Source organism: Oryctolagus cuniculus, chromosome 18 (assembly GCF_964237555.1).
Source record: "Oryctolagus cuniculus chromosome 18, mOryCun1.1, whole genome shotgun sequence".
In the NCBI taxonomy this organism is placed as follows: domain Eukaryota; kingdom Metazoa; phylum Chordata; class Mammalia; order Lagomorpha; family Leporidae; genus Oryctolagus; species Oryctolagus cuniculus.
In genome coordinates, this window is record NC_091449.1 from 34,284,895 (window position 1) to 34,310,800 (window position 25,906).

The 25,906-nt window shown below is 44.0% G+C and overlaps 1 protein-coding gene across 17 annotated transcripts in view; it reads left to right on the top strand.

Moving 5' to 3' along the window:
• The first annotated feature begins 5,511 nt into the window (after nt 1–5,511).
• CYLD (CYLD lysine 63 deubiquitinase) overlaps nt 5,512–25,906 on the top strand; it is a 63,678-nt gene continuing 43,283 nt past the window's right edge. For 3 of the 17 annotated variants that reach the window (XM_051846744.2, XM_051846750.2, XM_051846751.2), the window contains exons 1-5: nt 5,522–5,592; nt 6,251–6,315; nt 12,319–12,974; nt 14,445–14,747; nt 17,433–17,538. In XM_051846744.2, the coding sequence (XP_051702704.1) occupies nt 12,471–12,974; nt 14,445–14,747; nt 17,433–17,538 (913 nt within the window). In that variant the 5' untranslated portion in view covers nt 5,522–5,592; nt 6,251–6,315; nt 12,319–12,470. Of the gene's footprint in view, nt 5,685–6,250; nt 6,316–9,999; nt 10,114–12,318; nt 12,975–14,444; nt 14,748–17,432; nt 17,539–25,906 lie in introns of all 17 variants that reach the window. The other 14 variants (XM_051846746.2, XM_070063180.1, XM_070063181.1 and 11 more) reach the window with 11 other exon arrangements.

A 25,906-nucleotide genomic window follows, 5' to 3' on the forward strand; every position in this document is an offset into this window, starting at 1 on the left:
AGAAGCAAGCTTAGAAGGGGGCAGGACTTGGGTTTGATGTTGTCAAGTTTGGGATGAGATGTGGAACCGGGGAGGCAGGTGGGGATGCCGAGGTGGGGTGGGAGTCTGGAGCCCACAGAGATGCCCCAGCCAGAGCTAACGGCGGTGGGGTCCTCCTCAGCGTTGGAATGGGGGTGGGGTCTTTGGGCATGGATGCCACCACCTAGGGGGAAAAGAGGTTACAAGGGTGGTACTGAGATTTTGTGATGCAGTTAAGGTCAGAGTTCAGAGTAGGAGAAGGTCCATCAGTTTCAAAAGTTTGGTAGTTATTACTGAACACACTCCAGGACTTTGCAGGGAACTAGTGAGCTGGGAGTCTTCATCTTAAGGTGGTAGGTGGGGGAGTTGCCTGGAAGGTCAATGCTCATGGCCAGGGGCTTCAGGAGCAAACAGCCCACCGATGTGTGCCAAGAATGCATCATATTTAGGTGAAAGAAAAACAAGCTGGAGGAGCAGGAGCATTTTCAATAGAGCCCCAGACTTTAATTATCCGCCTCATCTTTCTGGAAGAAAAAACATGTCAATCCAAGTGTTTCTGTCCTCCCCGCTCCCCCCGCCCCACTCCGCCTCACAGCACCAAAACAAGATGCTGAAATGCTGCCACCGCACAGTGTGTGAGAGGTGGAGTCACGTTCCACGGGGGCTGAGTCGAGGCGAGAGCTTCCTCCCATGGTTGCAGCAATCCGGCTTGAAGTCCCCCTGCAGGCGGGCGTTCAGCCCGGTGGGTAATGTGCACAGCATCAGAGCGACACCCTGGCGATGCCGGTGCCTGAGGGATGCACAGTGGCAGATCCTGGGTGGTGGTGACCGGTGAATGGCAGAGGCATAAAGGATGTCAGGATGGGCCCCGGGCAGTTTCCCCTGGGAGGGTTACATGTGAAGGACCCTAGCCGTGCAGACTGGAAACCCAAGGTCTTTGGCTGCTGCTTCCCCTACATTTCTTTTTTCCCTCTCTAAATTCATTCCTACATTATCATTGCTTCCCGAACAGTCCACAAATCCAATCCTGTAAGCGTCAACCTTCTCCCGTCAGCCTCTTGGGAGTGCCACATTCCTTTTGTGTTTGGAACAGCTTCTTTGCCTCTTCAGTTCCATGTGCCCCTCCTTCCTGCCTCCTACCTGCCCTCTCCCTGCCCGCAGGAGGCAAGGGGCTCCTTTGGGACCTGCTCTCCCCTGGGTTGCTGCAACAGTCTCCTGACTGGTCTCCCTGTTTCTGCCTTGAACTCACGTGTGAGCCGTTCAACTGCCTGTCAAATCAGCCACTGCGCCCACCCAGACCCCCTAGGATGTCACGTGCAGGGTCAGTGTCAGGGTGTCCTGTTGACCTGGATGCCCCCTGCATCTTCTCTGGCCTCCCCTTTGCTCCTCACTCCCCCATTCTGTGTGCTGCAGCCACACTGGCTTCTTTGCTCTCCTTGGACAGTGCCAAGCGTGCTGCTGCTTCCTGGTCTCTATACTTGCCCACCCCCCGCTCAGGACCACTCTTCCCCTTCTAGAGAGTGGTGTGGCTCACTTCATTTCCTGCATGTCTTTGTTCAAATGCCACCTCCCAGTCCTCAGTCACTCTCCCCCCTCCCCCCCCCCCCCGCCCGGCTTAACAGCAGGCACCACCTGATGCACTTTTGTGTCTTTCTTCCCCTAGAATATCAGCCCCCTGGAACAGGGGCCATGTCCGCTACAGCATCCTCCGAGTCCACAGTGGTGCCTGGCATGTAGTAGGTACCCAGTAAACAGTTGTGGAATGAATAAAGAAGCTGCTCTATTTCAAGGGACCAGAAAATGGAAGTTGGGGCTGCTTCTAAGAACCAGTCCCCTTTTCCCTCCTGCTGTTAGTGTTTCCTTCCTGAGGGAGGAAGAACGTTCTGACGTGAGACCATGCCTAATCCATCAGCTGCCCGAAATGTGCTCCAGGGGTACCACAAAGGTCTCAGTGAACAGCTCTGTGTCCTGGTCCTTTCTGGGGGTGTTCCTAGAATCACACAGAAATCATTTGTCAACAGTAAAAATGCTCAAATGAGAGAGCAGGGGTTTATTGTTCAGCTGGATTAGTTTACAGATGATTAAAGTAATCCCCCTTATCTCATCAGAAAGAGCTTTTAGGTGACCAGTGTGGAGTTGCACCTGGGAGTCTCCCTCCCTGAGAGGGAATCGCATCCTCAGTCCTCCGTGAAGGCACAGTGCTGGGATGCCATGGAGAAAGCACTGGCACCCTGGCTTTGCCTGTGGGGATGCCTCCGTCCAGTCAGCCCTCGGCTTACAGCTCCTGATCGCCCATGGTCGCAGGATTGGGGGGAAGATGGCTGGGACCATGGGAAGCTGACGCCCACCTGGAAGTTGCCAGTTACTGGGATGAGGAGGGCAGAGGATTGCAGTGGGAGTGGGGACCCTCAGGAGTGTGCTTCTGGCGGTGTCGAGTGGGAGGTCACCGAGTGGGTAGTGGGATCAACCCTGAATCTGGTGGGGCTGGGAGTGCCTTCTAGTGGCCATTGGGAAGCATGGGGCAGGAGCTACGAGGAACCATGACCAGGGCCACCAAGAGGGCTCCTTGAGTCCTGATGGGGTGTTTCTCAGGTCATAGACCCTACTAAGTAGCCTAGAGTTTACCACTTCATGGGGAGGCAGAGGGCTGCATTTGCTTTGATGGCTGCTTGTTGGGAACTATGAGAGACAATTTAGAACCAGAGTCAAGCACCCTGCTCGACTCCCTTCCAAGGGAGTGGCCCTGGCTGCCAAGGTCCTGTGGTGTCACATGGCCTGGGCTTTGTCTTTTCCTTTTGAAAGAGTTACACAAAGAGAGGAGAGGCAGAGAGAGAGAGAGAGAGAGAGAGAGAGGTCTTCCATCCTTTGGTTTACTCCCCAGATGGCTGCAACGGCTGGAGCTGCACCCATCCAAAACCAGGAGCCAGGAGCTGCTTCTAGGTCTCGCACATGGGTGCAGGGGCCCAAGGACTTGGGCCATCTTCTGCTGCTCTCCCAGGCCATAGCAGAGAGCTGGATCGGAATATAGCATCTGGGATTCGAACCAGGGCCCATATGGGATGCTGGTACTGTAGACCACGGCTTTACCTGTTACCCCACAGCGCCGACTCCTTGTCTTTTTCAGTTCCTTCCGGGTTTATGTCCTTTCCTATTCCCTTTGGACCACCCCCCTGCCCCGCCTTCAGCTGGCACTCACCTTCTCCCCCTTCTCTTAAGGGTGACTTCCTCCAACAGGGCCTTCCTGAGTTCCCAGCCACCCTTGGTGTTTGCTCAGAGGCGGCGTCCTTGGAAGTTCACCACTGTTGCAATTGGGTGATTGTTGAATCAGTTTGTTAAAAGTTGTCTCCCCTTGCCAGAGGCAGGGGGTGCCATCTCTCACACACTTCTGTGTTTCCTGGCGCCTGCTCAGTGAGTCAACCACCAGTTGCATGAGCCCGGGGCCAGGCTGAATGGGACAGGCCATGGGCTAGTGGGCAGACAGGTGCTCAGTGAGGGCTGGGCCATCTGCAGAAACTCCTGGAAGAGGCTGGGACTTCCATGAAGGAAGAATCTGGAATGCAGAGGATGGGCATTTCAGTTGGAGAACCTACTTAAACACAGTGGAAGGAGCCCTGGCTTGGCATCAGGAAAAATCAGGGTTTCAAGCCATCTCCTGGGTGGCTGGAGGAAGTTATTTTCCCTCTCTGGACTTTCATCTTTGGACTTTAATCAAGGACTGCAAATACAGGATGCAATTTCCCCATCTCATCCCCTGGCGGTCACCTCTTCTGCGAGGTGAGGCTGAACACAGCTTTCAGAATCAGCTTCGATATAATGGTCCAGGTGGCTGTTATCAGCTGATAGGAGATGGTGATTGAGATAAGCCCATCTGTCAGCCTTGAGGATCTGTTGGGTGGGTGGAGCAGGCCCTGACACTGATTCAGTAACCGTGATGGGAGGATCGAGAGGGGGACCTGGCTGTTCCTGGTGGCAAAGAAAGCCCCAGTGAAGCAGAGTTCAGCAGCACTGGACAGCGTCATCAGAGGTGCCCTTCAGGGGCCAGGTGGTAATGCAAATGAGAGAAGTGGTCCTGGGGACGGAACAGAGAATGGGGAGCAGTGTGGCCAGGTGCAGGAAGTGAGAGGGCTTGTCTTGTGTGAAAGGATTCAGAATACCTCTCCCTCACTCCACTTCCTCTTTTCTTCCCTCCTCCTTGGTATATGGGCAAGCAAAAACCATCTTGAGGCTAATAGTTTCTCCCAGCCAGCCAGCCTGCCTACGACCTTTGAGCCCTATCAGCTTTATTGAAGAATCGAACTCTACAGGGGAACAGCGCTGCCGGAGGCCACTGGAGCCAGACTCCCAACTTGTTGCTTCTGCTGCAGTTTAAGGGTAGACCAAGGAGGAGCGGGAGGGGATCAAGGCTTAGGTTTTCAAAAGAGGTCCATTTCACTCCGGGCGATTACGGCAAGGGAGTTAGTAATCACTTCTATGACTAGTTTTATGCACTCATTGGTTTCAGTTCCCTAGATCTTCAGAAACGTATCGCTTTCCACTGGGGAAATTTGTGTCATTAAATACGCACATGCACACGCGCGCGCACACACACGCACACACGCGCGCACACACACCCCTCCTCCTTTCTCAGTATTAATCACCTTCTTCCATAATTAGTACCTAAAATGTCAAAGGAGAAGGAAGTAATTAACAGGAGTATCCAGTGCAGCAAGTCCCGCTGCGAGGCTCTGGGACTGATTATAAAAAGCATTTCCTTATATATTTTGAGCACTTTTGGGAATCGGATCTGTAACTACACCCAAGTGCTGGCTGGCGTCCAGGGGCGCGGGGCTGGGTGAGGCAGCGTGCGGAGAGGGAGATTCTGGACCCGCGCAGGTGACGACAGACTGTAGCAGGACTCGCAGGCCGCCTCTGGCGGGGAGGAAGACACTCCGGCGTTTAAGCCAGGTGTCGCTGTCACCTCCATTTTACAGATGAGAAAACTGAGACCCAGCTTGAATGCGAGGTCCCCCACAACTGGTGACTAATTGAGAGAGCAGCAGCTTCGAACTTAGGTCTGATTCTAAAGCTTTGCTCTTTTCTGGAACCCTGGAACCCTATTACCAGCTCTCATCCGGGCTCCTCCCCTAGCCTCCTTTTGACAGCTGAGGCAGAGAGCCGAGACCCGAGCATGAGCTTGAGAGGCGGAGCTGGGACTAGCAAAGCGCCCCGCCCCGGCTCCGACATTACCCAATGGTAATGAGGCGTCCGTAGTCTCTCGTCCAATCAGTCAGAGCTCCCCGCCCCCATCCCGTTCTTCTCCGCCCTTCCCCTCTGCTTTCCCTTTGGCTCCACCGAGCTTGACAGAGCGGAAAGTCCCTTCATCCAGCGACGGGCGGGCAGCCATTGGAGGAAGGTCTGCCACAGGAAGGCCCAATCAGGGCGCGCGTAGGAAGGGAGCTCTGGCAGCGATTGGTTAGCTCAGCGGTCGCCCTCTCCGCCCCCGCTCCCTCCTTCCCTCTTGGGCGGTTCGGAGGCGGGGCAGGTGGGGGCGGGCCCAGGTAGCAGGTTCGGCTGCGCGGGGGCCGCGCGTCGGAGGTAAATACTAGGGTGGTGGGTGTGGGGCGACGGGGCCGACCCGGGACGTGGGCTAGGGAGCCTGGGCAAGGGGTTACGTCCCGCCGCTCTAGGTGGGTGAGTGAGTGAGCGGGCGGCCGAGTGGCCGGCGGCCCAGTCCTCTGAGGCGCCCCTCCCCGGCCTCAGGGCGCCTGGAGCCGCCGCGGCGACGGTCGGGCCTCGGCGCCGGCCCGTTAGTTGCCCCGGCCCGCCGAGCTTCCCCGGCCCGCGAGGTGCTGAGCCCACTGACGTCAGCCCGGGCTTCCCCACCCTGGGTCTCCACTTGTCGCCGAGCCTTCCCGGGAGTGCTCGATCCTGAGTGGTGGTGGCAGCTTGGCCGCCGCCTCTGGGACTCCCGGAGAAGAGGGGTCTTGGGGTGAAGACAGTGCGGGACTCAGTCTCCGTTTCTGCCCTGCCTCCCCGTTAACAGACGGGGAAACTGAGGCACGGGCCTCCGGCTGGCCCTGGCCGGCCCCAGCTGACCCCGAGAGCCCCGGGTTGCGGCGTCGCCCGTCCGTGTAGAGGGGCGTTTGGATCGGTCGGTTTCGAGGTGTTTGCGGCGCCCGTCCAGGAAGAGCAGCCGGGGTTCTGACCTCGTTAATGGCGTGTTCTGCTTCTTCTTTCCGTTTCCCGTTTCCAGGTTGAGGATGGTTTTGCACAACAACCTGGAGTTCTGTAGTTGAAAGGTGCGCCCTGTTGCGACAGGTACTTTTTTTTTTTTTTTTTTTTTTTTTAAATCCTATTAAGCGTGTGTGGGGGAAATCATGAAGTCTTGAAGGAGGATGGGGTTTCTGAGTTCGGTGCTCATCTGGGTCAGCTGCTGGGCTATTCGTGTACTTGGCATCCTGTGCCACCCCTTGGCATTTGCGTGTTTTGGGCTGGTTGTCGTCTTCCAGCCAGCAAGCTTGTGGCTGCCCAACCCCCTCGTCCTTGCCACCTTGCTCTCCCCAGTTTCCCCTGGAAAGTTGTATCCTTAGCTAATGAGCAGTCCTATCCTGCTTTTGATTTGGGGCCAATTAAGATTGTTCATTTTGCAAACCCTGGTTCCCAGAGCAAAGCTCAGGCCGGGAGAGGGTGTCCATTCAAGTGGTAGCTTTCTGCACGCCCCCTCATTCCCCAAGTAGATTGAATGGCCCTAACAATTTAGCCTGCCATTCCCCACTGGGGAGTGGGTGGCTTTGAACTAGAACAGTGTTAGCAGGAAATAATTTGTTGGAAATTCCTCTTGAAGTTCAAGTACTGCAAATGCTGATAGCACCCAGACCGCTCTTTAATGGTCTGCCGGAGAATTGGTGGGTCTTCTTGTGCCAAAGGAAGGCGGCCTTCCTTTGGGTGGTACCTCTCTGGGAAGCTGGTAAGACCAGGGCACTTACTATGTAAAACAACGGACACTGGGCAACGATGATGTCTGCGGTTTGGCCGGGTACCTGTGGTTTTGTTTGATTTAAGGAAGTCTTTAACACAAGAAGAGAGAAGAGTAATTGTCTCACTCGTTAAACTGTTAGAACTGTGTTCCTGGATTTCAGAGCGTCATCTTCAATTTCTTACCTTGGTTATATAGAATTCCTAAGCATCACATACGGCGTGAGGCTCCACGGAGGCTACTTCCAGTGAGCCTCACAGCGTTCCCGGATTTGATTGTTCTTAGGTGTGTAACAGTGCAGTGCCGCGGGACTTCCCCATGACTTCCTCTCTCCAGAGTGAAGCTGTAGGCAGACCTCACTGAATCCTCCCAGCCCTTTCTCCTTGCCTCCCTCCCTTCGTTTGTTTAACCTGCAAGAAGATTTTAATTCCTTAAAAACAGGATGAGGAATGAGAGTTGCAGCTGTGGCTCTTATCACTTGACTTAGCCAAAAGTGTTTCGTTCGTTTCTCGCGTGTGGGGTCTGCGCAGGGGACATGGGACATAGGACATGTCAGTGAGTGTAGGATACTGTTCCTTGTTCTTCTGACACGAACGTGTTGGGGAAGGAGCCAGACTTTGCCTATCACCTGATAAATCCCACTTGTTTTAGGGACTGTGTCCTTGTGTCACAAGTTAGTAAAATGAGGAACATGGAAATTAAGTCTCTCTTCTGGTCCTGGAATCCCCATGTTCCTGTGCTTGAACCATTTAAGAATTTAACAGCCAGTTCCTTTAGTGAGAGGTGTTCTTTCTGACGAGGGCAACCATTCCAGCTGCCTAGAAGCAGTTGAAGAAAGGCCCACGGGTCTCCCTTGTTTGTTGTTTGAGCTGGCCTTCCTACTTCTTTGCCATTTATAAATAGGGGCAGTAATTTAGCATTGCAGCTTTAATTCGAATTTAGATAGCCTCCTATGATTTTTGAAACAGGGAGGCTATCTCGGCAGATACAAAAGAAGATGTAGTTCTTGAATTACATCTGTCTTTGTGAGCTGTTGGGAACAGTAGAACCTGGTGACTCCAGCGTGAAATGACACTTGTATCTTCTGGATAGGTTAACCATTGTGAGTTCTCTGTAGCTAGTGATATGCCTTTGTACTAGGTATTGTTTTTTAGAACACAGTGTTCTGGCCTTTGATATGTTTATGTAAAACTTTTTTTTGATCATCTGCTTTTCATGGGAGATGGATAAAATAATTGTGTTTTCCAGTGTTCGTGTTGGTTTGATAATTTTATCTTAATACGTTCAATTCCCCTTTGCTAGAATCCAGACCGTCAGGAAGCTCAGGTAACCAGATATGTTTTCAAATCCAAGTGACCCCGTTTCATGTTCAGTGTTGTCGAAAGCTAAGCCTTTTGTTCAGCATGGTTTTAGGGCTAAGTGTATTACTGTATTTCCAACTCTTTGGTAATCTTCATCCAGTACTTCAAGTAATTATCAGATATTCATAATCACACAGTTATCCAGCCTGAAACAAGATAGGATTTGACTGAGTCATTTATTATATGCTCACCCTCTCAGTGATTTGACCTGCAAAGTATTCAGAGAATACAAGTGGGAATTTCTCCCTTCCCATCAACCCTCTGCCCCAGCTGCCCTACCTGGATTGTGAATGTGGCTGCACTGCTTGTCCCTGTGTCTTTGCTCCAGTGGCCTCTCCTGAAAGGCAGAAGTTCAATGTGTGTGGGGTGACTTTTGAAGGCAACTGCCATATGAATATATCTTTTTTTTTTTTTAAAGATTTTATTTATTTGAGAGGTAAAGTCACAGACACAGTGAGAGTGAGAGACAGAGAACCCATCCTCTTGGTTCACTTCCCAAATGGCCACAATGGCTGGAGCTGGGCCAATCCAGAGCCAGGAACTTCTTCCAGGTCTCCAAGGACTTGGGCCATCTCCCGCTGCTTTCCCAAGCCTTAGCAGAGAGCTGGATCTGAAGAGGAGAAGCGGGACTAGAACCAGTGCCCATATGGGATGCTGGCACCATAGGCAGAGGATTAACCTATGCCACAGTGCCGGCCCCTGAGATATTTTAAGTCTTCTTTATTTTTTAGTGTCTGACACTGGACTCAGTGCATAAGATTACTGAACCCACAACCCAGCCTTCCTGGTTGATAAACAACTCATTTACAATGTGATTTCAGTCTTCCCTGGGTTTATCGCCTGGGGTTAAGACTTTAACTCTTGTGCCTATCCTGTTTGTAAGAAGAATGCCGGTGTTAGTTTCTACTGTGAGAGGATGTATGTGTTAGCATATTACTGTTGTAATACTGCTGTTTTCAGAACATTAATGGTCATTAAATTTATCATCTGACCTGTCTGTAGACTGGAGCCATTAGTTCCCCATTCAGCTTTATCAGTTGCAACGAAGAGCATCAATTTTTAACATGATAGTTTCAAGCCCGTTTTTAACGTGGTCATTCTAAAAGAGGGAAGGCCACATCTTTTTATTTTGGGATAATGTGTTATAAAATATTTAAAACTTTTGCTCAGGCCATTCTAATTGTCTAATGTGATCTGTCTGATCATTCTCACTGGGCTAAGGCAAGTTAGAAAGCTACTGCTCCTTGTGTGGCTCACTTTAGAATACGATTCTTGAAAACCGCCGCTTTTGCCTTTAGTGGTTTTAGAGCCAATTAGTTATCTCAGTTTATTGGAGTCTGTCTCCCTTAAATTATTTGCAGTCTCTTAATTAAATTCATTTAACATGGAATGCCCTAATGCATTACTCTTAGTAATTTAGTTTTGTCTTCATAGTATTTTATTAACACTCAGTTTTTATTTTAAATTGTGACATGGGTTGTTAAGCTCAAGAACCAACACAGTGGGAGTTGTTGCTGTCTAAATAATTAAGATTCAAGGCAGTTTCTGATTTTAATATTGCAAGTATTTTTAGGAATTAAAAATATTTCTTTTCAAAACACTCGTAGAATTGCTTTCCCTTTTGTTTTTTGATTGTTGGCCGAAAAATGTAAATCTCTTTTACAGAGAACCCAAACGATAGCTCCCTTCTTTGGAAGTTCCATTTTGACTATCTGCACCTCCTCAGAGGGATGAGAATAATGTCTATGCAAGACAGCTCACGTCCTTTACCGCCTAAAGGTTCTTTCAGAATTTATGTGTTCCTCTTTTTGTTATTGTTGCTTTGTTTTTTTTTTAAACACACAAATCTACTTCATCATGTGGCTTCTCAGAACTGGTTAGAAGCAGTAAGTTGGAGAGCAACAAGACCCTAAAAGGAGTCAAACGCATGCTGCAGGAAACCACAGAAAATGGCTGATGGCAGAAGAGAACTAGAGTGCAGATCGGTTCTCGCAGATGCGAGCGCTCAGGAAGTGTGCTGCACAGCCTGTGAGCACAGTGACGGACAGCCGTGCACACGTAGTCACACATCAGAATTTATGTTCATACTGAAAATTATGATCCAGGAAAAATAAGGCTGCTTTGCAAGCATTTTAGTGCAAAATAACAAACACATCCTGTTGGTGCTTCAGAGGGACAGAGCCTGGTGAAGGGATTGGGCAGCTGCTGGGCAGCACCTGCGAGGGGTCAGTTACACGCTGCCAGGATGGAGGTTTCCACAGGTGTCTTATGTAAGAGGCAGAGAGAAGTTGATCCCATCCTGCTGAAGTAGACAGTGCCCTCAAGTGGCATTCAGACAACCGCATCACAAAAAGAGGAGAAAGAAAAAGCACTTCTTGCTGCCCTTGCCTCTGTTCTCGTTAAACGTTGCCCTGGTGCGCCGACCCAGTTGGGCAGAAGGGGTGCCAAGCCCAGCGCATCTCGGGCATGTCCCCTTCTGACTTGTACAGGGACAGCCTTCTACTATGGGGGCAAAAACTTACTAGCTAACAATTTTTTTTTGTTTCATCGTTAAATTATAAAACTTAAAATTTGGTCTCCTTAGTTTTAGGGGTGTTTGTTTTTTAATTGCAAGACTAGACCAGATGCATATGCTAGTGCTATCCGTTGCTGCCGTTACTCAAAGTAGTGGAAATGGATGCCTCTGGCCGGACGAAGGAGGAAATCAGTGCTGTGTTTGGAAACTAAAAAGCCACACCCTCATGACAGAGAATGCATAGAAACTATTATTTTCAGAAGAATAATTAAAATAAGGAAGTCTCAATTTGAATTAATGAGTTGCTTAATTGTGAAAGATTATTATTTTTGTAAAGATTTTAAATGAAAATTTGAAGCTGAAAAGGAAATAAGTCATCTTGTGACATTAAAACACTTTTATTTTAAATAAAATAAATGTTTGCAATTCAGTATCACAGTATTGCAGTTATATGTCCTTATTACACAGTCCAAGTTTGAATGTTATAAAATGTTAATTAAAATTAAAAAGTTATTTAAAATTTATTTTATTTATTTGAAAGAAATTTCCCATCCTCTGGTTCACTCAGTAGCTAGGGCTGGGCAGGCAGAAGCTGGGAGCCTGGAACTCCATTCAGATATTCCATGTGGGTGGCAGGGAGCCCGCTCAATAGGACTTGGGTGCCCATTAGCACAAAGCCGGAATGGGGAGTGGTGCTAGGACTCCAACCGGGCTCTGATACGGGTTGCAGATGACTTCAGCAGAGTCTTAATGGCCACAACACATGCCTGCCCCCCCTCCAAACTGTTTTTTTTTTTTTAAACATAATCAGATTATAATATCTGATATTTGTGATTGTGAGACATCAAATGTTGGTATGATGAATGTGATTAACATTTACCTAAGACAAAATGTACAAGATTAAGGAAATGAAATTGAGTCAGTGATAAAATGTTCCCTTATCAAAATATGGCATACAGATAAATGAATTGTGATTACAGTTTCTGAATGTAATTTTATATTTTTATTGATAGATGTTCAACACTATAATGGATAACTTTTTACTTAAACTGTTCTGAAATGATAGCCACTTTGATTTATAAGATTTATGTGTATTGTGCTCAAGAATAACAGCCTGCCCATTAAATTAGACAAAATCCATAAAAATTGCTCCTTTTTAAAGTTTAAAAAATGTCAGAATATGTGTATCTTTAAAGGTCATCCTGAAAATTTTTGCTGGAATCTAATTATAAATTTCAGTGCCTTAAAAACAAACATTATTGTCTTTGAGAATATTCTATTGGATTTCCTTAAATCTGCAGAGTTACAGTAGATGCGAGCACTTGATGGCTTTTAGCCCTTTGTATGTGCTTCTGGAAATATTTCTTGTAAGTTCATGTTTACTAGTCAGATGAGATTTTAGAAAGTCTTTAAGCTCAATTTTAGGTCATGTAGAACGAGTGTAAAGTTTCCTTTTGCTTCTTCGCCAGGCGTTTTTGATTGCTGTCTTCTTACAGAATGGACACCAAATTGCTCAAAACATGCTTTGGGACTGCCTGTGAATTCATCTTCTGTGGTTTTACAACAAACTTACAAGTAGTTCCATTTTTTTTTGAGTTAATGTTTTGAAGTGAACGTCACAATGAGTTCAGGCTTATGGAGCCAAGAAAAAGTCACTTCACCCTACTGGGAAGAACGGATTTTTTATTTGCTTCTTCAAGAATGCAGTGTTACAGACAAGCAAACGCAGAAGCTCCTGAAGGTACCGAAGGGGAGTATAGGACAGTACATCCAAGACCGGTCCGTGGGACACGCGAGGATGCCTTCGGCCAAAGGCAAAAAAAATCAGATTGGATTAAAAATTCTAGAGCAACCTCATGCCGTTCTCTTTGTGGACGAGAAGGATGTTGTAGAAATAAATGAGAAATTCACAGAGTTACTCCTGGCGATCACCAACTGCGAGGAGAGGTTCAGCCTGTTTAAAAACAGGAGCAGACTAAGTAAAGGCCTCCAGATCACTGTGGGCTGCCCCGTGAAGGTGCAGCTGCGGTCTGGGGAGGAGAAGTTCCCTGGGGTGGTGCGCTTCAGGGGCCCCTTGCTGGCAGAGAGGACGGTGTCCGGCATCTTCTTTGGAGTCGAATTGCTGGTAAGTTTGAGGCACCGTTTCAGTAGACTGGAGGGAGGGGTGTGTGCATCTGTGTGTCTCTGTGTATTTGTATATATTCATATGTATTTTCCCTTTGAAAACAAAGTATGGTTTATAGGATGGTGCTGTAATCATTAGGATTTACTTTAAAAATCATTTATTTTCACTTTATTTGAAAGGGAGAGAGAGAGAGAGACAGACAGACAGACATATCTCCCAAATGATCACAATGGCTGGGGCTGTGCCAGGCCAAAACTGGAGCCTGGAACTCCATCTGGGTCTCTCATATGGGTAGCAGAGGCCCAAGCACCTCAACCATAATATGTTGTCTCCCAGGGTGCACATTAGCAGGAGGCTGGATTGGAAACACAGTAGCCAGGACTTGAACCAGGCCCTCTGATATGGGATGTGGGCACTCCAAGTGGCAACTTAACCCCACTGTGCCGAATGCCTACTCCAGGATTTGCTTCTTATTTATGAATTGAGATGATATAAAGGTGATGCTTACAATTTTAAAAAGCTGCCTACTGCAGTGGGAATATATACATACAGATAGGTCACAGTTATTGCAACTTTCATTGAAATTTTGACACTGTTTTAAAAAAGAACTTTATCAGTTGTAATCACTTCAAAAATTGTTATTGTCCTGTGACATTATTATGTATACATTCCTCAGTTGTTCTTGTGTGAGATTAAGGAAAGACAACTTAGATACAAGATTTAAAGAAAGAAGTTACAGTGATTTAAACTTGCTTATAGCTGTCCCTGCTAATATATGTGAAAATCATCTTAGAACTCATTTCTACTGGAAAGAGATTCAAGAACTCTGTAATTTATTTCCAAACTTAGTATTAATTCTTGAGAACTTAAGTCAATTACATTTTGACATTCTTGCAAATAGAATTTCATGCCTTGTTTGCTTCCTGATTTAATTTTTAAAGAAGTAATTGTAAGACAGTTGGGGATTTGAATCCTAGTTATGTCATTTACGAGGTGGGTTGCCAGGTTACTTAACCAACCTACTTAACATCTCTAAGTCTGCTTCCTCATCTGTAGAACGGTAGCAGTACTCGATGTGTGATGTCTTTGCCATACATTGATATGGGATTTAGCGCAGTGGCTGGCAGAGTAAGTGCTCAAGAAATGGAGCCAACATGACTGTTATGTTAAAATAAAATTTAGAATAAAAGTAATCTTTGAAATACATGTAGAATAGAGTCCAGCTCTCTCACAATAGAATTATGATTTTAAACTATCAAATAATTTTATTTCAGCATCTGGTAGAACTTCTTCCTTTAAAAAAATCCTAAAGCAACTGTTAATAATTACTAATTATTTAACAGTTTTTTTTTCAGGTTGATTTCCCTGAAATTCCCAGAAATTCCCAGAATGGGCCCTTTTTCCTGTGGATCATCTTTCTGTATCTGTGTATCTGTTATTTTTTTCCCCTGTGTCTCTTTTGAAAACTAGGAAGAAGGTCGTGGCCAAGGTTTCACTGATGGTTTATATCAAGGGAAACAGCTATTTCAGTGTGATGAAGATTGTGGGGTGTTCGTTGCCTTGGACAAGCTAGAAATCATAGAAGATGATGACAATGGACTGGAAAGTGATTATGCAGGTCCAGTGGACAACATGCAGGTTGAACTTCCCCCTTTGGAAATAAACTCCAGAGTTTCTTTGAAGGTTGGAGAAACTATAGAATCTGGAACGGTTATATTCTGTGATGTCTTGCCAGGAAAAGAAAGCTTAGGATATTTTGTTGGTGTGGACATGGTAAGAAACTTTTGGATTATATTATCTTTGTGAATATATGTATTAGTTTATGACCAATTTAGGTACAAACTGAACACTTTGAATATTTAAAATGGACTAACTTGGAGTACTTTAAAGAACATGTTCTAATTTATCTTTGGTAAAAGAACATTGAAATGAGACAGGAGGCTTGATATAGAATTGCATTTAGTCTTTTGCTTCTAGCTTGAAGAAATTGGAATAATGTTCTCAGTCTTTAAGTTTGTCTCAGTGTAGTTGACCAGTAGACAATGACAAAACCTGAATATATTAGGTGATGTTTTATTTTGGAATTTTTTTGTAATCCATGTTTCTCTTTTTGTAATATTTTATAAAATTTTAGTGGCTGATTTGATTTTAATGAATAATGTGAAAGTCATTTACAGAAAATATGTGAGTAGAGGAAAACCACATTGTTTTTGAGGAATAGACAATTTGAGTATTCTCAAAGGGTATCTTTCATTAAAAGTTTTTTTTTTAATTTTGCTAACATTTATGTGATATAAAATTTACCATTTTAGCTGTTTTTAAGTCTAGGAGCAACTAAGTACATTCTCATAGTTGTCCCACCAGTGCTAGCTGCCTGCAGAACTTTTCATCATCCCAAATTGAAGCTTGACCTATGAAATAACTGTTCACTCTCCCCACCCTGCTAATTGCTCTTCTGTGAATACTTTCTTGTTCTTTTCAAGTGTGTGTTTATTTTTATCTATTAGAAAGGCAGAGTGACAATGAGAGAGGGAGAGAGAGGTCTTCCATTGCAGGCAGACTCCCGAAATGCCCACAACAGCTAGGAGTGGGGCCAGGCTGAAGCCAGGAGCCGGGAGCTCCATCCAGATGCCCCACACTCGAGCCATCATCTGCTGCCTCCCCTTGCTGCAGGTCGTGTGGTCAGACCCCAAACTTGGCGATAGCTGTTTATGCCTTTCCCTCCTTAGATAGGGGTCTAGGGATCATGCTGCTTACCCAGGGCAAGCTGCAGGGAGGTCGCCCTGGCAGCGTCTCGCCCTGTCCCTGTCCCTCCCCGGTTGCCTGTGCAGTCACTCATTCTAAATGCTCCTCTTCCACTCCTGAAGAGGAAGGGTCTCAAGCGCAGTTTTCTCCATCTGCTCCTGTCCCCAGGAACACTGTAGCCACGCAGCACCTTGGGGCTCAGGGCGCTTGTCTGACTCCAGAACAGCACTTACTGGCTGGGACTACATTGGAACATAACGTAATTAAATCTAAAAGTCCGTTTTGATGAAGAAGTTCTTACTTGCTCTTAAAGTGACAAAAGAGCAATTAAAAGTGACTTTCTGGGCCGGCAACGCGGCTCACTAGGCTAATCCTCCGCCTGCAGCGCCGGTACTCCAGGTTCTAGTTCTGGTCGGGGCGCCGGTTCTGTCCTTGTTGCCCCTCTTCCAGTCCAGCTCTCTGCTGTGGCTTGGGAGTGCAGTGGAGGATGGCCCAAGTCCTTGGGCCCTGCACCCGCATGGGAGACCAGGAGAAGCACCTGGCTCCTGGCTTTGGATCAGCGCCGTGCGCTGGCTGCAGCGGCCATTTGGGGGGTGAACCAATGGAAGGAAGACCTTTCTCTCTGCCTCTCTCACTGCCTAACTCTGCCTGTCAAAAAAAAAAAGACTTTCTGTGTACAGAAAGACATATAGAAGTTCAGATTGACGAAGTGTTCAGAAAGTATAAGAGTGGTTGGGGCAAGCTAGGGCTAATTAAGGACAAGTTTCTGGGTGAAATGATATATTATTAATAAAGCTTCCTGCAAAACAATGTCTTTGTAAACCTCAGATGAGTGCTGCTCCTTAGAATAAAAAAATCTGATTCTTTGTTAATCTATGGGTTTATGATTAACTTAAATATCCTTGATTCCCCCCCCAAAAAAAGTAAAAAAGCAAAAACAAAACAAATGAACAAGCAAGCAAGCAAAAAAGCCTTATTCCTACTACATTTGTTTCTAATATATTCTTTCATTTGGGCAAAATAGTTAACAATTACAAGTGTAAAATATTTTAGAGGACTCTTTTATGGAGAATACAGACTTTCATATTTCTGTTTTTATTGAGGAGGTTTTTTAAAAAAATTATTAATATAAAGAGAACAGATTTTATATATTCTAGAAGGTACAGTTAGAAGAAGTTGCCAAACTTCCCTCCCTCCCCTGCTCCCCCTACAACATCCATCCCTCTCCCCTCTCTTCATCAGTTTTTGCAGACATAACTTTACTCTATATTCACAGGCTTAATTTGCCACTAATCATATTATTCAACAAGTAAAAAATAAGACCACAGTCTCACAGGAGTACCAACAAGGGCTAAGAACAACAGTCATATCCCAAAGTGACCATTTCGTTCCTATACTTTTTTTGTATTTGTATTAACTGCTACACATTAGAGAAAACATATGATATTTGTCTTTTTGAGACTGGCTATTTCACTAAGCATGATCGTTTCCGGTGGCAATTCATTTTGTTGCACAAGAGAGGATTTCATTCTTTTTTATGGCTGAGTAGTATCCCATAGTGTATATACACACATTTTCCTTACCTGGTTACCAGTTGATGGACATCTGGGTTGATTCTGTATTTTAGCTATTGTGAATTGAATTGAGCTGCAGTAAACATGGGGTACAAATACTGAGGAGGCTTTTAAACTTGTTTTACCATTCAATTTCTAGGATAACCCTATTGGCAACTGGGATGGAAGATTTGATGGAGTCCAGCTTTGTAGTTTTGCGAGTGTGGAAAGTACAATTCTCTTGCACATCAATGATATCATCCCAGGTACGTTTTGTGTATTTGTAAGTCAGAGCATCTAACGCATATTTTGTTTCAAGGATGTAAACATAAGCTTCAAGATAAATTTCTGAAACTGTACTTTTATATTATGGAATTACTAGATAGAATATCCTTCCTTTTTCTTTCCAGAAGTGAATGAATGTGAAGTGGGCTTTATACATTATCATTCTTTTTTTTTTTTTTTTTTTTTTTTTTACCACTTACTCATTTTATGGGGGAGAAGCCTTTTTTGATAATTAGAAGGATCAGAAAATGCAATAAACTGCTACCTGTTTGAGTAAGATCTTGGTTTAACACGGAAGCCTTTGAGCAGAAATTGGTTAATCTATCATGGAGATTATTGCTGGGTGATCAAGGAGATCCATTAATTTTTAGGTGGTATAATTGACCAGGCTTCATGGTATAGTCAAAAACTGATCACTCTTCTTTAGAACTTAAAAAGTCTTAAGCAGCCTTTATTTTATATCAAACAAATAGTACCTAATGACTGTTGTCTGGAGATTGACAAATAACTGTTGATAGCATCGTCAGCAGTGCCATCCCCTGGCTGCTAGTAGAAGACTAGTGCAGTGAAGCTCGCCAAGGCAGACCTGCTGATTTCCTACCGAGCATTATGCAACTCTGAGTAAAAATTCAGAAGGTCTGCAGGTAGACTGTAGCCAGGAATGAACCAAGCTCTGATTTAAATGACTGGGACCTTTCTACATTCTTGACAGACTTACAAGGTAGGTCTTAATGATTCCCATTTTACCCATAGAAACCTGGGATGCAAATAGGATGAAGATTAGAGTAAGTGGTAGAGCCAGAATTCAAATCCAGACCTGTGTGATTTCAGAGCAGAGCTCCCTCCAGTCCCTCTCTGCCCATATCCTGTGTGCATACTTAGGATGTGAGGCCTGCATGGAAAGTCTACTTTGCAGTTTTACATTTGTTCTTGGGAAATTGTTTCTATGGAGATGTATTTTGTCTCTAGTTCTATAAAAGCTGGATTTTACTATAGCAAGGATCACAACAGAACAGGCAAACAGGATAACAGGATTGTTTTGTTTTTTGCTTTCGAGTGTTTTTCCATTATTGCTAATCTTGACACAGAACACTTTTGAGTTCCCCATAGCTCATTTCAGGTTCTCAGTTTCTTTCTTTTTTTTTGGTAAAATGAAGGGGCTAACAATAGATGATCCCTAAAGTTCCTTGTAGCCTGCACTGTGTGCTCTTCCTGTTTCCATGTTGTTGCTTTTTGAAGTTAGCAAATGCTTTCAATTTTAGCTCTTAGTTTTATAGCAAGAGTCCATGAATTTAGTTGGAGTTATGGGATTCAGATCATAGTGTTATTTCAGTTTTGTTTTGTGAAAGTCTGATATACTTTACTCTTTTTGATTTCTTTAAAATCAGCTTTTAATTTCTTACAAATTAGGTTCTGGTTCTTTCTTTTCTTTCTTTCTTTTTTTTTTTTGTAGGTCAAGGCAACCTAATTGCATCCCAAACCATTTTCAAATCCACCTTCAACTCCATCTTTAAACTTCTGGTTATTTCTTTGCTTCCCTTTGGAAATAAATTGCTTACATTAGGGAAAACATACATGTGCTTGATATTTTATTTAGTGATATTTAATTTACTTTTTCATGCCTGTTTTTGGAGATAACACAATTTATGGATATGTAAATGGAAATACTGACATTTTAATAAATGATGGCTGTTTTAAAGGCAGTTTTATAAAAGCTTTGATTCAGATATTATTCAGCCCTTACTTAGATGTTGGGGAGATAGTAGGAAGCAAAACAGATCAACATTCTCCTCATGGAGAGCCTTCGAAGATAAACCATAAGTAAAGTTGGATTGTGCTGTGGTGGAGAATGGTAAACAAAGCAAGGGGAAGCTTGGAAGTGCTGGCTTGGTGGGTAGGATTTTTCTGTTTCATACGGGGTAGTCCTGATAAGCTTCTCTAATAAGGAGATATTTGAGCTCTTGACGTGCAAAAAATTTGAGAATGAGCCCTTGGATTCCAAGGCAGGTCCCAAGGCTTCAGCCTGGGCTAGTTGGAGCACCAGCAAGAGCTCCTTGTGGTTGCAGCAGATTGACTTGAGGGCAAGGGAGTGACGAGAGGAGTGGGTGCTGGAGCAGAGAGCCAAGGGGGCTGTTGTGTGGATTCTTGGCTTTTACTCCGAGGGAGCTGGGGAGCTCTAGGTGGGTTTTAAGCAAAGGAATACTTGCCTGATTTTACCTTTTAAAAATGGTAATTCTGGCTGCTTGTTAAGAGGTTATATGTGGACCTCGTGGTATGGCAGGTTAAGCTGCTGCTCAGGACATCTGCATCCATATTAGAGTACCTGATTCGAATGTCATCTACTCCACGTTTCCAATCCAGCTTTCTACTAATATGCCTGAGAGGCAGCAGATGATGGCTCAAGTATTTAGTTTTCCTGTTGCTCAAGTGGGAGACCTGGATGGGGTTCCTGGATCCTAGCTTCAGCCTGGCCTATCCCTGGCTGTTGAAGGCATTTGGAAAGTGAACCAGTGGTTGGAAGATCTCTCTATCTGTCTCTCCGTCTCTGTCACTTTGCTTTTAAAATTAAATAAAATATTTATATAGAGTTCAGAGTAGGATGACCAGGATGGAGACTGTTGCAATGATTCATATGAAAGTTGCTAATATCTGGGATTGGGATTGGGGTGGTACAGTGAAGTTGATGGGAAGTTAATGGATTTTGGTTATAATTTAAAGAGAGCTGACAGGATTTGTAAATAGTTTGGATGTGGGGTTTGAGTGAAAGAGAGGGAAGAATGGAGAAGATGACTCCTAGGTTTGAACCGAGCAAGTGGGAGGCAGCAGAAGCTGTTTCCTGTGGAGGGAGGTCACCAGGAAGAGCAAGCGAGCATGTGAGCCTGGACAAGGGCTTGGAAATCAGGATTTGGGTTTCAAACATGTTAAACATTGAGCTCTGTTGATTTTTTCTCTTGAATGTTTACTTAATATTATAAGAATGTTTCTTTAATCCTTAGGAAAGGGTAACAGTGCTGACATTTTTTATATTTAAGAAGCTGTTTTTATTCTAGAATATATGTGTAAAAACTTAGATGAAAAATAGTGATGAATACTCATGTAACTTACCGTCCAGGTTAAGAAACAGAACATTGTTGAGTACCTTAGAAACTGCATGGTAACCCGTCCTCCATTGTAACTGCCGTCTCCCCACAGGGGTAACCACTGTTTTGATTTTTTTCTTGGTAATTTCCTTATAGTTTTATGGTATCTTTGTGCCTAAACCATATATTGTTTCTGAACTTAATATAGAGAGAACCATACTGTTCTTTAATTACTTGCAATATTTACTTCAACTGCATTACATTTGCTCAATGTGTTTTGTTGACATTCTTGATTGTGGGATAGTTCATTCAGTCAGTGCTGCATAGTATATTGCACTGTGTGACAGTTCCGTGGTTTAGTGACCCTTTCCAGTAGAAGTGGGTGTATGGGTTTTGGGATCTTGCAATATCTGCTTCAACACTGATTCACGTTTGTGCCAGTATGACAGCTGAGGAATGGTTTCTCAAGGTGGTTTTCATTTGCAGTTCTCTGACACAAGTAGCTTTGAGCAGCTTTCCCTGTGTTTATGGAACATTTGTGTCTTCTTCCATTTAACACCTGTTTGTGTCTTTTGCCTGTTTTTCTGCTAGTTGTTTATTTGATTCATAAATTCTCTATTTTTAAAATTTTAATACAATATTTCAAAACATTTTATTATGAAATTTCGAACATACAGAGAAGTTGAAAGAATTTTATACTGAGCATCCCTATACCTACCATCTGCACTTTACAATTACCATCCTGTATCTTTCCATCTCCATCCGTGCACTAAGCCATCTCCTTTTTTTTAATGTTTTTCAAAGTAAGCTACAGACATCAGAACACTTCCTCCAAACACATCAGCATATATAGGGATATGCGTTTAGGGTTTGTTTTCGCTAGAGATCAAAGTTATACATGTAATGATGCACACTGTATCTTTTGAATTTTGACTGATGGATAAACCCTTGAGTTAGAAATTCCTATCAAGATACTAAAATGATTTTTGTAAGAAATATATTCTGAAAGCTCAAATAAAAAATTTTAAAATTACAGTTAAAATATCTTACTTCTGTTTTTATCTCCTCCACCCTGATTGCCCACTTAACCCACCCCTTGCTTCCCACTGGTAACTACTTGTATTAGTTTTTTATATTTTTTCACAAATACATATAAATGTGATATAAATATGTGTTCTTATTCCCCCTTTTAAAATAAAAGCATGCTATGTACACTATCCTGACTCTTGTTTTAGTCTCTTAACTTTGCATATTGCTGTTCTTTGAAAATCCAGTTCTTTTTTGTTCTTACAGTGTATAATTTTCCATTGCATTTTAAAACATTTCATAACTTATTTAACCAATTTCCTGTTGCTGGATATTTTGGTTATTTCTAGCCTTTTGCTGTTCCAAACAATGCTTAAGTAACCTTATATATAAATATATCCCATACTGCTAGCATATCTGTAAGATAAATTCCTAGAAGTGAGGTTGTTTGATGCAAGGGTACAGGCATTTATATTGTTCTAGACATTGCTAATTGCCTTCACTACTGGATATAGCAATTTATATTGTTATCAGCAGAATACAACAAGCTTTACCATGAGAGTAAGTGGTTAGCTGTTTTTTTGTCCTATTGTGTAGGTGAAAAATGTATTTCATTATTTCCATTTCTCTGATGAGGGATGTTGAACATCTTTTCATGTGATTAAGGGTAATTTTTATTACTCTTTCTGTGAAGTGTTCGTTCATATCTTGTCAGTGTGTAGATTGGATTACTGATCTTTTTTTCTCCCCAGTTTTTTCCTTCTGTGTTGGGAGGCACACCTCTTTTGACACAAGGTACAGGTGTTTCTCACTCCTCTGACCCTGCTTGTCATTTGCCTTTTATTGTTTATCTGGTTACTCTCATTTGTATTTTTACTGTGGCAAACTATACATAACAACATTTATCATTTTAACCATTTCTAAGTGTAGAATTCAGTGGTGGTAAGTACCTTTACATGTCGTGCCACCATCACCACTTCATATTCCCATTTTTCTTTCTTTCTTTTTTTTTTTTTGACAGGCAGAGTTAGACAATGAGAGAGAGAGACAGACAGAGAGAAAGGTCTTCCTTCCGTTGGTTCACCCCCCAAATGGCCACTACGGCTGGCGCGCTGCGCCGATCCAAAGCCAGGAGCCACGTGCTTCCTCCTGGTCTCCCATGCGGGTGCAGGGCCCAGGACTTGGGCCATCCTCCACTGCACTCCCGGGCCACAGCAGAAAGCTGGCCTGGAAGAGGAGCAACCGGGACAGAACCAGCGCCCCAACCAGCACTAGAACCCGGAGTACTGGCGCCGCAGGCGGAGGATTAGCCTAGTGAGCCGCGGCGCCGACCTCCAGACATTTTTCATCATGGCAAACAGAATCTCTATACTTAGCATGAAATAACTCCCATTTCTTCCCTGCCCACGCCCCTGTAACTTCTTCTTTTTTAAAGATTTATTTATTTATTTGAAAGGCAGAGTTACACAGAGAGAGAAGGAGAGGCAGAGACAGAGAGAGAGAGAGGTCTTCCATCCACTGGTTCACTCCCCAGATGGCCACAATGGCCAGAGCTGTGCCAATCCGAAGCCAGGAGCTAGGAGTTTCTTCTGGGTCTCCCACATGGGTGCAGGAGCCCAAGGACCTGGATCATCTTATACTACTTTCCCAGGCCATAGCAGAGAGCTGGATTGGAAGTGGAGCAGCCAGGACTCGAACCGGCGCTGATATGGGATGATGGCACTATAGGTGGCAGCTTTACACCTTATGCCACAGCGCTGGCCCTGCCCCGTAACATCTATCCTTTACCTTCTACCTCTGAGTGTTTGCCTCATTTGCATGGAGTCATGCAATATTTTTCTGTCATAGCTGGTGGATTTCACTTAGTGCAGTATCTTTTGACTTTGCTTTGTTGTTTCTTGCCATGTGGTTTAAAATTTTTCAATTGAATTTGCTATTTGGTTTTTAATGGTTTCTGGATTTTGAGTCACTCCAAGGTTATAAAGAAGTTTCCCGTGTTTCCTTCTACTGCTCTTAGTTTTTACATGAATGTCTTTTTTTTTTAAGATTTATTTTATTTATTTGAAATAAATACAGAGAGAGAGGTAGAGACAGAGAGAGAGGTCTTCCATCCATTGACTCACTCCCCAGATGGCCGCAACAGCCGGAGCTGCACTGATTTGAAGCCAGGAGCCTCTTCCGGGTGCAGGGGCCCAAGGGCCTGGGCCATCCTCTACTGCTTTCCAAGACCATAGCAGAGAGCTGGATAGGAAGTGGAGCAGTTGGGATTCGAACCAGTGCCCATATGGGATGCCAGCGTTTCAGGCCAGGGCTTTAACCCGATGCGCCAACAGCGCCAGCCCCTGCATGAATGTCTTTGATTAATTTGTATTTTATGTGGTGTGTGATGTGAAATACAGATCCAATTTGGTTTCTGTTTTCTTTCCTCTGGCTAGCTACCTAGTCATCCCAACATTGTTTAATAAAAACTCCATTTTTTCTCTACTGGTGCTCAGTGCCACTTTCATCATAATAAATTCCCACGAATATTTTGATGTATTTCTGGGCTTTCTTTCCTTTTTTTTTTTTTTTAAGATTTATTTACTTATTTGAAAGGCAGAATTACAGAGGGGCGGAGAGGCAGAGAGAGAGAGAGAGAGAGGTCTTCCATCCATTGGTTCACTCCCCAAGTGGCCACAACGTCCAGAGCTGAGCCAATTCGAAGCCAGGAGAAAAGAGCTTCCTCTGGGTCTTACACGCGGGTGCAGAGGCCCAAGGACTTGGGCCATCTTCCACTACTTTCCCAGGCCATTTCAGAGAGCTGTATTGGACGTGAAGCAGCCAGGACTCCAACTGACACTGCAGGAGGCAGCTTTACCCGCTACGCCACAGCGCCAGCCCCAATATGTTTTCACATTAGTAACACTTATCCTCTCTCATTGATGTTTGGAATTTTCCTGTTATACGTTGTCTTCTAAAAGCTTAATGGTTTTGCATTTCCATTTAATTCTGTAATCTATGTAGGTTTGCCTCTGTGGAGGCTCTAAGACATAGCTACAAATACCAATTTGATCTTCCATGATTGCTGATATAAATCAACTTTCCACATATGTATTTCAAAAAGTTTGTGGAAAATAGAATTAAAAGATAACTAATTTGGAGCAAAGAATTTTTGAAATTCATGCAACCTAGTATAGATGGCTCTCTCTCTGGGTGCTGTTCTTTCTCTACGCAAAGTTCTACTGGCCTGTGTGTTCATGGCTTAAGAAGTCCTTATAACTGTGAGAGTACATTTCTCTTGTTTTTAATGAGTGTCTTGGCTGTTATTGTTCCTTGGCTTTTTGTCATTAACTAGTAGCTTCTCAAATATTATGAGAGAGTTTTATTAGAATTTTGATTGGAATTGTAGTTAATCTGTAGAACACTTTGAGGAGAATTGGTGTTAAACTTCTAATACATGAACCTTGTAGTCTATCCTTTTATTTACGTAATCTCCTCTTAGTAAAATGTTTAATGTTTATATAAATGTTTAGTTAAAATAAACATTTATTTAGTTTAATACTAAAAAGTGTATGGGCAAAGGTTCTTTTATTTTGCTTCTTTGAAAGAGTTTATGTAATATTAGAATGACCTGTTCCTTGAATATTTAGTAATGCTGCCATTAGTGGAAATATTTCACTACTGATTAAATGTCCTTTAAGAGTCTTCTTTTTGAGTGTCTTTTGTAAGTTTTATTTTTTTATGAATTTATCCATTTTACCTCAGTTTTCAATGTCTCTGGCATAACATTATTCATAAAATCCTCTTGTTTTTTGATCTCAGAAGTACCTTCAGTCAAGTTCCTGTTTTCATTCAACATTTTTTTAAAAGAGGAAATGTCAGCTTCACTAATACATTTTTTTAAAGATTTATTTACTTGAAAGAGCAACAGCCAGAGAGAGGAAGAGGAAGAAGGCTTTCCCATGCTATTTTATCAGGAGCTGGATCATAAGCGGAGCAGCCAGGACCTCAGCCAGTGCTATGATGTGGGATGCTGGTGTCACAAGTGCTGGATTAACCTGCAGTGCCACTCTGGCCCCTTTATGTTTTCTTTAGCAGTCTTACCAGAGGATTCTAACTTTTATTTTTTCGGTGAGCCACTTTTGGCTTTCCTAATTGTTTTTAGATATTTTTGTGTAGTATTTCAGTGATTTCTGGTTTCTTGGTTTTTTTCCTTTGAACTTTTTGGGCATTCTGATTTCTCCAGCTCCTAACATTTGGATGC